The sequence below is a fragment of the Caenorhabditis elegans genome, chromosome I (assembly GCF_000002985.6).
Source record: "Caenorhabditis elegans chromosome I".
In the NCBI taxonomy this organism is placed as follows: Eukaryota; Metazoa; Nematoda; class Chromadorea; order Rhabditida; family Rhabditidae; genus Caenorhabditis; species Caenorhabditis elegans.
In genome coordinates, this window is record NC_003279.8 from 3,533,602 (window position 1) to 3,546,983 (window position 13,382).

At 34.2% G+C, this 13,382-nt stretch overlaps 2 protein-coding genes across 5 annotated transcripts; one reads left to right on the top strand and one right to left on the bottom strand.

The window, feature by feature from the left end:
• Positions 1–283: 283 nt before the first annotated feature.
• Positions 284–5,979, top strand: Y47G6A.5 (Tyrosine-protein kinase; the record flags this gene model as incomplete). 2 transcript variants are annotated; one of them, NM_058774.5, is made up of 11 exons in its annotated part: positions 284–513; positions 1,194–1,358; positions 1,546–1,668; positions 1,719–1,827; positions 2,114–2,331; positions 2,436–2,564; positions 2,731–2,888; positions 2,940–3,031; positions 3,372–3,591; positions 3,639–3,871; positions 5,012–5,979. In NM_058774.5, exons 1-11 carry the CDS (start codon positions 393–395, stop codon positions 5,298–5,300), a joined length of 1,857 nt encoding a protein of 618 aa, NP_491175.2. In that variant the 5' UTR covers positions 284–392. The 2 variants fall into 2 exon arrangements, with proteins under 2 accessions (NP_491175.2, NP_871806.1); NM_182006.5 differs by lacking the exon at positions 284–513 and adding an exon at positions 1,100–1,148 and having other exon boundaries at positions 5,012–5,300.
• Positions 5,952–13,309, bottom strand: rnp-6 (Poly(U)-binding-splicing factor rnp-6; the record flags this gene model as incomplete). 3 transcript variants are annotated; one of them, NM_058775.8, is made up of 9 exons in its annotated part: positions 5,952–6,501; positions 7,734–8,411; positions 9,381–9,515; positions 9,982–10,125; positions 10,802–11,015; positions 12,174–12,376; positions 12,763–12,921; positions 12,976–13,140; positions 13,198–13,309. In NM_058775.8, 9 exons carry the CDS (start codon positions 13,291–13,293, stop codon positions 6,046–6,048), a joined length of 2,250 nt encoding a protein of 749 aa, NP_491176.1. The 3 variants fall into 3 exon arrangements, with proteins under 3 accessions (NP_491176.1, NP_001360094.1, NP_740829.1); NM_170843.5 differs by lacking the exons at positions 5,952–6,501; positions 7,734–8,411; positions 9,381–9,515 and adding an exon at positions 10,174–10,207 and having other exon boundaries at positions 9,956–10,125; positions 13,198–13,293; NM_001373813.2 differs by lacking the exons at positions 5,952–6,501; positions 7,734–8,411; positions 9,381–9,515 and having other exon boundaries at positions 9,862–10,125; positions 13,198–13,303.
• Positions 13,310–13,382: the final 73 nt, after the last annotated feature.

The following is a 13,382-nucleotide window of genomic DNA, read 5'->3' on the forward strand; positions in this document are numbered from 1 at the left end:
TTCTAGTTTTCAAAAAAATAAAGCAATTTTAAAATCCAATTTTCATAATATTTGTAAAATAAGCAGAACAAAATTTTTGTATTTCAATTTAAAGAAATAATACTGTTTCAAATAGTCATACGATTTCAAAAGTCTGCCAAAAGCACGCAATCTCCTACGTCATCGCATAGAATAATCATCCGAAGTGATGAGTAACTCTAAAATTAAATGACGGTCAACATGCACCAGCCACACACGCTGAAGCTTATCTGCCTTCTTCCTATGTTAAATATGGTCAGAAAACAGTGTGTGTGTGTGTAAATGGAAAGAGAGAGAGGAGTTTCAGAGTGTGCTCTCTCTCTCTCTCTCTTTTTTTTTGGGAAAGTCAGTCAGTTTCTTCTCGATTGATCGATATGGGTCACAAGCATTCACATCACGAAAAGAAGAATAAAAAAGATGAACGAAATAATAATAGGGAATATCGATCGGCTGTGTTGTTGGATGATGGTTCGTTTTCAAGCCAGGAACTTGCATGTGAGTTTATAATTTTATTGATTTTTATTATTAACTCCTATATAATCGATTCAATTAGTTGGAAAACTCCTTTTATTTTTGGTAATTTTTCAAAATGGTATGTTGGTTCAATATGTTTTGAAAAATTTTACCGTTTTAGCAATTCTTGAAACAGCTTTTTATTCTTAATAAAGAAAAATACACATAAAGTTATTGAACAATTTTTCCTCACCAATTATTTTTATTTGCCTCGGGTCCTGGCACGAACAAAACTTTTCAACTACCGTAGCCGAGGCTAATATTTTTTGATTTTGTAAATTTCTCTTTTCACTCCATAATGATTTTTCAGTAAAACAGTACTTTAATAATATAAAAATTTAAGAAAAATGTTCAATAATAAATTGCTCAAAAATTCATTTTCTCCAGTTCTCGTTAACCTTTTTGATCATTCTATCATAACGGAAAACGAATTTTTTATTTGCTCGGACACGTCATTTCTAGTTCTTCGCGTTGTACTGGCACTGATCACATTCCCGTGTAGTTTCTGCTTTTTCTCAAAAAATTTCTTATCAGGAATATGCCTAATTGTGATTTTTCGATTGGTTCTGAAGATGCGGTAGGGAGGTAGGCATAAGGCAGGCGCGTCATTCAAGAAGGTTCAAGATATAAATGATTTTTAAATATATTATACACTTTTTCAGTACGACCTGTGATGCCAGAATCCACACCATCAGTCGCTGTACCAGCCAAACCTCCACCACTTCGTCCGTCTACACAATCAGTTTCCAGTACGGATCCTCGTCCTCCGATTCCGCCAAGAAGATCAGAATCCAATTTGGTACCTCCGCCAATTCCACATCATTCCGGTAAGTTACAGTTAATGAAAAATGCCTGCCTATCTGCCTTCGAGGCAGCCTGAGTGCATCCACCTATTATATTACCTTGGTAGGTATATACGTCTTCAGGCCTGTGCGCCTGCCTACCTAGGCCTGAAAAGGCGTGTAGGCACAACGTAGGCGTAAAGCTAGATAAAAATAAAATACTAATTTTCAGGTAACATTTCGCGGCATCCATCAGCAACTTCTACAAAAAGTGTTCCAAATGGAGCTTCATTTTCTCCTCGACCAGTTTCAAAAACACATTCACATCATGGCTCAGCAAAGTGCTCACATTCAGGTAAACTTATATGATGCACCATGTTTGACGCGCAATTACAATTTTTTCAGAACCTGAAGAGAAAATGCTCATTGTGGAGAACCGCTTCTTGGCACAGACTCCGAAAGAAATGAGTGTCGAGGAGGGAGATGTACTCTATCTTATTGAGCAGAGCAACCGGTAGGTTTTTTGAATTTCAAATGAAAACTGTTATACACCATATCTTACGCGCAAGTTTTTAAATTAAAAAAAAATTGCGCGTAAAATACGATGTGTTTCGTCGACTTCAATACACCAAACGCAACTTTTTCAAAATTAAAAAAAAACAGTTCGGTTCGACCGCTATGCATCATATCCTACGCGCAATTTTCAAAATTTCACACAAAAAACCTCTCTCTCTCTCTCTGGCCGAGATTTACCGATTTTTCTAGGCCATCCCTCACTTTCACCCAAATTTTTTTTCCAGAGAATGGTGGTACGTGGCAAGTAAGTCCCGACAATTCAAAGGTTTTGTCCCAAAATCCCATGTGGTCTATGCCGAATACCGAGAGCCATGGTTCGCTGGAAATATATCATCAATTCTGGCAGAACAGAGGGTCATGCAACCGCAACTACCAATCGGATCTTTTTTGATTCGGGAAAATTCGAAAACCGACACATTTGTGCTAGTTGTCAGAAGTTCTCGTGAGTCGTTGGGGGCCGCAGAAGAGAACATTCGGTCATGGCCGAGTTTTCCATTTTCACGGCCACGCAGCAAGTCCCCGGCCAGATGAAATATTAATTTTCAGATAACGAGTCACCACAAGCTTATATCATCTACCGACGACCGAATCAAGAAGGCTTTGAAATTAGAGATAATCATAGACCGGCGGTTATTCATTTCGGATCACTTCATCAATTGGTAAACCATTATAGTTGTAAGTTTTCTGGCCACACCCCTTTATTTGACGTTTTTTAAGTTTTCGGCATTTTTAATACATTAAGAGATCAGTGAAAGCAGTCAAAATTTTCAAGATTTATTTGCAAAATTGCTGGCAATCAAACTTTGTTTTTAAATCAGTGAACTGCAATTCAAATTTCCAGGCGAAAAAGTACCTGGAGAAATTCAAATCTGCACAAAGCTCACAAAAGCTGCTCCACCACTGCCCGAGCAAACCGAGTACATGGCAATGAAGAAGATTCATGTCAACAGAAGTGAAGTGAGAAGAGTCAAAGAAATTGGAAGAGGACAATTCGGAGAAGTGAGTTCTCGATACACCATGATTGACGCGCAAGTTTGAAATAATTTCTAGGTGTACCTTGCGAAGTGGAAGGGAGTGGATGTTGCTGTGAAGTCGTTGAAACCAGATCACTCTGAACAATTGGCAAATACGCAGTTTTTAGAGTGAGTTGGAATATTATAAGGATACGAAAAATTCGACTTTTGAAAATGAAGTGCAATCGCGCTCCAATTAAAGATTTTTTGTAGTTTTTTTTTAATGTTTTTCCACTGTTTTCATGATTTTTATGTCGAAAAAACGTTTTCTCTAATTTTGATATAAAATATCAATTTAAAAAAACAAGAATGAAATTTGCGAAATAATAATTTAAAGCGTTTGAATTTTTTACCGCCAATATCTAACAAGACCCTTATTTGGCGTTGGAGCGTGCACATCAACTTTAAAAGACTAATTTTTCACGTCTCCATAATACACCATATTTGACGCAGAAATCTAAAATTCCAGAGAAGCAAAAACGCTGACAAAACTTTCTCATCAAAATGTCATCCATCTACTCGCAGTCTGTGACACCGACAAACCATACCTAATTATCACCGAATTTATGACCAACGGATCCTTATTAGCGTGGCTACAAAAGCTCACAAAAACTCTTCCACCAATTCCCCTGATGAGTGAAGAGACCGGAAGAAAGAATGTTTTGATTGGAGCGAGTATCTCTGCGCAGGTATGGAAAACATCATATTTGACGCGCAAATTTGTGTATAATTTCAGGTGGCTTCCGGTATGGATTACCTATCGGCAAATAAGATTGTTCATCGAGATTTGGCCGCAAGAAATGTTCTTGTTGGAACAGTTTCGTCAAATGGAGTGCCTCTTGTGAAAGTTGCGGATTTTGGTTTGGCACGAAAAACAGACGTTGGAGATGAGAATTATGTGATGAAAACTGATAATATGTTGCCGTGGAAATGGATGGCGCCTGAGTGTTTTGATGAACAGATTTTCAAGTAAGTTGTCTAATTATTATTGAAAATTTGCGCGTAAAATGTGATGTACTGCCACGGTCCCTGGTTTTTGCAAGTTTTTCTCGAAAATGGTTCCCATTTGAAAATTATATTTAAAAATAGGATATTTTCGATGCTGTATTTGCGAGAAATATTTTTTAAATTTATATTACCTATCCGCGCCGAAATTCGTCGCCAAATTGGGTCCTGACACGAACCAAACTTTTCACCTACCGTACCTCAGCGGGTTTTCTTTCGATTTCTTCATTTTTTTTAAAGAATTGTTCAAATTAAATGTCAAATATCGAGAGCAAGTTGCAGTTGAAATTTACCGTACCCTCGGTTACGGTAGCCGAAAAGTTTCGCTCGTTTTAGGACCCAACAACGTAATTTTCTTTCCTTAAACATGTAGTATTATCCAGATGAGATATTCTTGCGCCGAAAAATCCGGTGACTGGTCTTGACACGGCAAATTTCTTGTGAATAGTAAACAACTGTGCGCCTTTAAAGATTACTGCAATTTCAAACTTTCGTCGTTGCAAAATTTTTATCATTTTTTTAAATAGTTTTCGATGAACATTTCTTTATTTTATGATATTTTGAAAAAAAGCTCAGATTTCAACAAATCGTGAGAAAAACTATGTAAAATCGATGCAAATTTGAAAACTCCGCAGCAACAAAAGTTTGAAACTACAGTAATCTTTAAAGGCGCGCACCTTTTTGCAATTAGCAAAAGTTTGTCGTGTCGAGACCTGGTACCGTATTTCTAGCGCAAAAATCGCGCTTTTCTTTTTTTGAAAACAATCATAAAATCTGTCAGTTGTTATTTTAAAGGCGCAATTTCGAAATGGTTTGTCAATAAATATTTTCGCGTTAAGACCCATACTCATGATCACCATTATCTCCCTTTGAAATGGTATGCTGATTTTATTGATTTAACAAGTACAGTAGCCCGGGTCTCGTTAGGTATTGGCGGGAACAACAGAAAAAGTTCCAAAACCCTAAAATGTCTGAAAATGGTGGAAAAAATGCAAAAAGGAAACATTTAAATTCATGATTTTCCCGCCAACACCTAACGAGACCCTAATACGCCGCTGGAGCGCGCTTGCAAATCAATTTCATAAAATTTTCTCAATTTTTTAGCACAAAAACCGACGTCTGGTCGTACGGAATTCTTCTCTGGGAGATTGGAACTCTTGGAAAAACACCATATCGAGGATGGGATTACGAGGGAACACTTGAACATCTGTCACGTGGATATGTGCTGCCACGTCCTGAACTGGTTCCGGATTACGTGTACGAGGATGCGTTCAAAATTTGTGTCCACCTGGATCCGCGGCGCCGTCCGACGTTCGATCGATTGTTCAAGTATTTTGATGAGATCAACTGTGAAAGTCTCTCATCACAGCGTTTCACCTCATCTCGTCACTGATTCTCATATTTATCCCTAATTTTTTTTTGCAAACTTGCAAAGTTTTCACTGGTTTTTGTGTGTGTGTGTGTTTTTTTTGCTTTCATTCGGACGCAAAATTCCGCGATTTCGGCGCCAAAACTACGGTAGCTGGTCTTGACACGACAATTTTTTGTTAAATGTGAATAGGTGTGCGCCTTTAGAGAGTACTGTAACTTCAAACTTTTGTTGCTACGGAACTTTTATCGATTTTTCGATTAAAAGAAATTTATATATTGAAAAAATAAATTTTTTCTGAATTTTTCTCACGATTTGTTAAGTTTTTCAATAAATAAATATAGTTTTTTTTCGAAAAATCTATGAAAATTTCGCAAAAAATACAATTATTTATTGAAAAAAAAATCTAAATTTGAAAAATTGCGAAAATTCGGCATTTTTCATAATTTATTTCCTCGATTTGTTAAAATTTGAGTTTTTTTTAAATAAATGAATAAATATGTAAACATCGAAAAATCTATGAAAATTTGGCAGCTCAAAATTACAGTACTCTTTTAAGGCGCACACATTTTTGCATTTATCAAAAAATGTTTCGTGTCGAGACCAGACACCGGGGGAAAATCGCAAAATTTCGCGTCTGAGTAATATTAAATTGTACAAAAACCAAAGACAAAATGAAACGTATGAGATTCATAGAATTAAAAACATGGAGGAATTCGAGAATACAAATGGAAAAAACCAAAAAAAAAAAAACAATAAATTAAATTAATTATCCAGTATAATCGGCATGATCAAATAAAATCTGATCATATGCCTCCGCTTTGACAGTATTTCCACCAAAAAATCGTCCATCCAGTGCCGCTTTTGCCCGATCCACCTGCATCGAATCCGAGTATTTCACAAAAATCTTGACAAGTCCGCTGGATGCAAAATTCGCGATTACCACATCAATGACATTTCCATATTTTCCACATTCTTCACGAATCTCGCCCTCAAGGAATTCATCGATATCCTGTGGAGTCACCATATTTCGAAGAACAATCACATTTGATCGATTAGTTCTCATCAGTTTTGTCATTAAAAGATGACGAGCATCGTTTCCACGAATTTCGAGACCTTCCTGTGAGGCAAGGGAAGCATCTTCACTATTCATAACCTCATTCTTCAAAGCATCCGACATTTCACCGGCTTTTGCGGCGGCAGCTAAAGCTTGAGCCGTGTTGAGCTGGAAATTTGAATATTTTAAAAGTAATTTTTTGTTGAATTCATAGAATTTCGTTTTTCACCAATTATTTCTATTGTGGGGACGCCAAACTCTGAGAATGCGTACAGCGCAACATATTTGACGCGCAAAATATCTCGTAGCGAAAACTACAGTAATTCTTTAAATGATTACTGTAGCGCTTGTGTCGATTTACGGGCGGGAACTCGATTTTCGAAAATATTTTCGTTTCGAACTTTGGCAGCGATTAAATTGCGATCAGTTAATTTACAATTCGAAAAAGCTAAGCAAAATTGAAAATCGCTGTCAAAATTCGAAAAAAAAATGTTTTTTCGAAAATCTTTTCCGTATATCGACACAAGCGCTACAGTACCTATTTGAAGAATTACTGTAGTTTTCGCTACGAGATATTTTGCGCGTCAAATATGTTGTAAAATACGCATTCTCAGGATTTAGTGTTCCCGTAATATATTTTTTCGTTTTATTTTGGCAAATGCAAAAAATCAAAAATAAAGGAAATTTGGAGAAAATAAGATTTTTTAGGCGAAAATCATATATTTTCCTCAAAAAATTTTTGTCCTGGGTCTCGAAACGACAAATTTTTATCGAATGCGAGAAGTCGCGCGCCTTTGAAGATTACTGTAATTTCAATTTTTAGAATGTTAATCTATTTTTCATAATAACATTTTTGAGAATGCGTATTGCACAACATATTTGACGCGCATAATATCTCGTAGCGAAAACTACAGTAATTCTTTAATTCTGTTACTGTAGTTTTCGCTTCGAGATATTTTGCGCGTCAAATATGTTGCGCAGTGCGCATTCTCAGAATTTTAATAAGAGCCCATAATAAAAAAAATCGCCAAAACTTGAAATTACAGTAATCTCTCGCATTCAACAAAAATATGTCGTGTCGAGACCTGGCACCGTATTTAATTTTCGGCGCAAAAATCGCAAAAAGTTGCGCGCATGGATAATAAGATTTTTTGCCGGAAAATCATAATTTTTCAGTGTTTATTGTTGAAAATGTGTTCGATATTTGATATTTCTACTATTTTTTAAATATTTTAAATTTAAATTTTTTTTAATTCACTATAAATTTTTTAAAAATTTATTGAAATTAGAATTTCGAAAAAAAAAATTTTTTCAAAAAAAAGGCATTAAAAATTCGATTTTTTTTTTGATTTTCTGTGAAAAATGATCAAATATCTTTAAAAAATCTTAACAATCATCACCTTGGGCTGAATCTTCTTCCCTTCCTTAACTTTCTTCTTCTTCTTCGGTTCCAGCGCCAACGCTGCAGCTGCTTCTTTTGCCTTTGCATTATTAGCAAGCATCAGAGAACTTCCACCATCCATCAATGCAAGAGCCATACTTGCAACATTATCTCCACCTCTTCCTGGTCCCATAATAGCCAACATCTTCCCATCTTCTGAAGTTTGATCTTCATTTGATGGATCCTTCCATGCTACAGTATCATCTAAAGCTCCAAATGTCACTGGATCCGCCATTCTTTGATTTTGAACTGCCTTTTGTTGGCCTAAAACTTGAGCCATCTTCTCCTCAAACGTCATTTGATTCAGCTTTTCCCGTTTCATCTTTTTTCTCTGTGATGTTGAGAGCTTCACCCTTTCTGTGCGAGCTTCTTCTTCTTCCTCGATTTTCTCTTCAATTTTCTGTTGTTGCTGAGCTAAAAATGATGGATTTGGAACAACTATTCCAATTTCAGTGGGAGCAATGAGCCCCGGCGGAGCCACCAGACTTGGGATAGCAAGGCCTGGAGGTGGAACGATTGCTACAGGCTTCGGCTTCTCTTCGGGAATTGTATATTCCTCTTCTTCCTCGATTTCCATTGGCTCATCCTTTACAACATCTGGAGCAGATGGTGGTAGTGGTGGAACTTCGATTTCTTCCTGGAAATTTTTTTTTCGGGTTTTTTTTGTTTTTCAAAAAAAAAATTAAAAATATAAAATGTTCATTTCTTTTTCTAAGAAAAATTGGATTTCTGCCTTCCTGATTTTTTTCTCCAGAAAAAAATTAAAAAATCTGAAATTTTCGTTTCTTTTTTTGAAAAAAAAATGGATTCCTTCCTGAATTTTTTATTTCCAAAAAAATTTAAAAAATGGAACAATTTCGTTTTTTCTGAGAAAAATTGGATTCCTTCCGGAAATTTTTTTGTTTTTTGGTTCAAAAAAATAATTTTTTTAATCGAACATTTTCGTTTTTTATTCGAAAAAATTAGATTTTTTCTGAAATTTTTTTCCGGTTTGATTTGTTTTTCAAAAAAAAATTTAATCGAATATTTTCGTTTTTTTCTGAAAAGAATTGGATTTCTGCCTTCCTGATTTTTTTTCCAGAAAAAAAAATTAAAAAATCTGAAATTTTTTTTTCTGAAAAAAATTGGATTCCTTCAGGATTTTTTTGTTGTTTTTTTAGTGAGTTTTTTTTGCCAAAAATATAATTTTTCAAAATAAAAAAATTATTAAAAAATAGAAAAAATTCTAAAATTGGCCTAAAAATAAATATTTTATCATTTAAACTGAATATAAACTTTGAAAATGTATAGAATATTTCTAAATTTTTTGATAGAAAAAATAGAAAAATCTATTTTTTTCATTTTTTTTCAGGAAAAAACGTTTGAAAATCCGATAAATCATCTTTCACATTATAAAAAAAGTGAATAAAATTTGGTTTTTCTTCGATTTTATTGTGATTTGAAAAAATTCATTTTTAATTAAAAAAAATTATTTTTAATTTTTTAATTTGAAATATTGATTTAAAACAAAAAAAATTACAAATAAAAATTTCGTTTTAAATTATAAAACGACGAATAATTTTTTAAAAATTAATTTCAACTTTTTTTCCAAAATTTCCAAACTTACCGGCTCCTTTTTCGGCGAACTAATAACTGCTTTATTCTCAATATCTGTTGGAAGAGATGATGATGGAGTTGCTGGTGATTGAGCTCTTGGAGCAGGACTTGCAGCTCGTGAGCCACCACTTTCTGACGGGGTTTTCTGGAAAATTTCAAAATTAATTTTTAAAATAATTTTTTTTCGCCACTTTTTACTGCAATTTTTACTGCAATTTTAAATTTCAAAAAAGTAGAAAATTTAGGAATTTTTCAATTTTCCAAAAGTTTAGAAAAAAATCAAAAAAAAAAATTTTTTTTCAAAAAATATGCAATTCTTAAAATTTAAATCAAATTTTGTATATTTTGATTTAAAAAAATCATAACAGAAAACTGAAATTAATTGTCCATTGTTGAAGATTTACGTTTTTTTTCTAGATTTTGCCAGTTTTTGAAACTAATTTTTTTTTCAGAAAAAAAAAATTATATTAATTGAAATCCGTACAAACTTCTCCAATCGAACAGTTTATTTCAGATAGAATATTATTACATTGAAGAGATAAATAAAATAAAAACAAAAATCAAATAATATTTTATCTCGGCGAATTAGAGAACAGGTTTGTTGCACCTACCGGTGAGGAACCGGCTGCTGCTTCGGCAGCCATCACTTTTGCGGTAATTGCTGCACACGCAACTGATACACTTGCTGGAATTGCACTGACGGATGCCGGTTGAAGATAGGTAAGAGCATCCGGTGGAGTTACACATTTGCCGACCTGCAAGAAAATAAGATTTTTTGAGTTGAGATACCTGATTTGGGTGACGTTGATGATGGTAGAGCCCAAATGTGGTGAAATTCTTAATTCAGGCAATTTGCCGATTTTTCGGAAATTTTCAATTCCGGCAATTTGCCGGTTTGTCGGAAATTTTCAATTCGGGCAATTTACCAATTTTTTGGAAATTTTCAATTCCGGCAATTTTCCGATTTGTCGGAAATTTCAATTTCGGCAACTTGCCGGATTGCCGGAAAATTCAATTTCGGAAATCGCCGTTTTTTCGGCACTTCACAGATTTGCCGGAAATTTCAATTCCGGCACATTGCCGATTCGCGGAAACTTTCAATTTTGACAACTTGCCAATTTGCCAGTTTTTCGGAAATTTGAATTTCGACAACTTGCTGATTTGAGAGAAATGTCCAGTTCTGGCAATTTGCCGGAAATGTTCAATTTCGGCAATTTGCCGATTTCCCGGAAATTCGCCAATTTGCCGGAAATCTCCTTCCGCCAATTTGCTGATTTGCCGGAAACTTCAATGCCAGCAATTCACCGATTTGCCGGAATTTTTCGATTTCGGCAATTTGCCGATTTTCGAAAAAAAAATCGTTTGGCGCCCACGCCTGGTAGAATTTTTTTTCCTAGATTCAAAGGGGAGGAAATTTTTAAAAAATCTTACTCTCAAATATTGTCCTCCCAAATCGAACATATTCATTCCAGCGATAGCCTCACTTTGCGACGTCAAATTATTGAATTCGAGGTATCCAAATCCACGATGTCCCCGTCCTGTGGGAGCACGAGCCAGCTGACATTTTACAATTTCTCCGAACGCTTCGAATACACTTTTCAGGTCGGTCTCTGATAAATCCGGATGAACTGAGGACACGTAGACTCTGAAAAAAAAAATAAATTTTGCGGGGATTTTTAAAAAATAATACGATTAAAGGTGGACTACGCTCAGTGGGGAAATTGCTTTAAAACACGCCTATGGGGTCACAATGACCGAATATCATGATTAAAAAATTCAAAAAAATGTTCTAGATTTTATATGATTTTTTGAAAATTGGAAAAATCAGTTTTCCCCTCTAATTATTTTGAATTACCGCCAATTGGATTTGACCGATGGAGGGCACTTGCAATATTTTAATCAATTAATTTTATTTATTCTCGTTATTTGACTGATTTTCTTCATTTTCTATGTTTTTTCCACGGAAAATGGGAGAAAAAACGAGACAAATGCGAAATGATTGTTAAAAAGTAATTGAAAATGAGTAAAACTGTGATAATTTGAGTTCCGACGACAACAAGCCTGAAATTAGTATATTTCACAGTTTTACTCATTTTCAATTACTTTTTAACAAGCATTTTGCATTTGTCTTGTTTATTTCTTCCATTTTCCGAGGAAAAAACATAGAAAATGAAGAAAATCAGTCAAATAACGAAAATAAATAAAATTAATAAATAAAAATAATGCAAGCACGCTCCACCGAACAAATCCAATTGGCGGAAATTCAGAAATAAATAGGTGAAAACTGTGATTTTTCCAATTTTCAAAAAATCATATAAAATCTAGAACATTTTTTTGAATTTTTTAATCATGATATTCGGTTATTGTGGGACCATAGGCGTGTTTTAAAGCGTGGTCCACCTTTAAATTGTGTTTTTTTTTCAAATTTTGAAATACTTTTCCGAAACAAAAATTATAAATAACTATTAAATTGTCGATTTTTAGGCAAATTTTGAAATTTCCGCCACTTTCGGGTAATCGAATTTTATTCACGGATAAGTGTCTGAAAAATCTGAAAAACTGACAAACCAAGTAAACCGATGTTTTTAGCCCGAAAACGCCAAAATATCGAAAATAACTTTGCGCGGGAATTCAAATTTAATTCGGACGTTTCTTTGATTTTTGAAAATTGAAAAAATAATAAAAAATTTAGAAACTTTTTTAACCAGTTATATTCGGTCTCTACTTTTTTCTGTCATTTAAAGCACCAAATTTTTTAAATGACTTTAAATAAAATAATTAAACTAGTAATTTCTCATTTTACCTGAAATATTTCTTCGCATCCTTCTGAACCATATCAATAATCGGCTGAGCCTGTGGCATATTTTGTGGCAATCTCATCTCCTGGAACATCATCGAATTAACTTTAAGATTACGTCCACCGAGCATCTGACCATTCATCGATTCTTGAGCAAGAAGTGCGGCTTCTGGGACTTCGTATTCAACAAATGCGAACGTTTTGTGGTGCTGAAAATGAAATATTTATTAATTTAAGACTAAAAATATGCTCAATTCGTAATAAAACTTCCGTTTAAAACATCAAATATTTGAAAAAAAAGTGTCACAGCTTTTGGAAATTAATTTTTATTCGATTATCATTTTTTTTATTGCATATTTTTATTTAAGTTGTTCATTTAAGTAAATTTAAAGCCAATAGATGACAAAAAATGACCAAAAATTGGATAGAAATTGAGATAAACTATCAAAATCTGCAATAAAAGATGAAAATCGAATGAAAAATAATTTCCAGCTGCTCTGACACGGAAACTTCTGGTAAAATAAAGGACCTTAGATAAAATTAGCTTAATTCTTTCGGAATTTTAAAATAAAATAAGACTTTTTTAAAAACTCACCCCAGTAGCTGGATCCCAGCTCATATTAATAGATTTAATGGGTCCAAATGGGTCAAAAGCCCTGCGAAGCATATCTTCGCGGATTTCAAATGAGATTGAGCCAACATAGATTCTGGACATAATCGATAAAGCTTGTGAGTACATTTGCTGCCGTTGTTGCTGAAATTTTATTGATTATTACGATAATTTCTACTTTTTAAAAATAAAACTAACATTCTCCTGTTGCTGTTTCTGCTGACGAAGAAGAATCTGCTTAATTGAAATGTCCATCGCATACTTTTTCGCCATCTGAATATCATCCTTCCGCTTTGAACTCAATTTCGATAAACCAAGGCCAATTTTTTGAGCGTCTTTCTTACCTCCAGGTCCTACGAACACCTGAAAATAAAATTTGTTTTAAAGTTTCATTAATTTGAACGAATCTAAAGTATTTACCTCTCCATCTTGCGGAAGAACTGGCATTGGCACTGACACTGCCGGCCGAAATGCCGCCACCGGCCTGTTTTCGATGTCTGCCGAGTTTTCTTCCATTTTAAAATGTCTGAAAATATGAAAAATGATTTAAAAAACACAAAAAACACAAATTTCGAAAAATAATAAGAAAAAAGTGTTGAAAATCC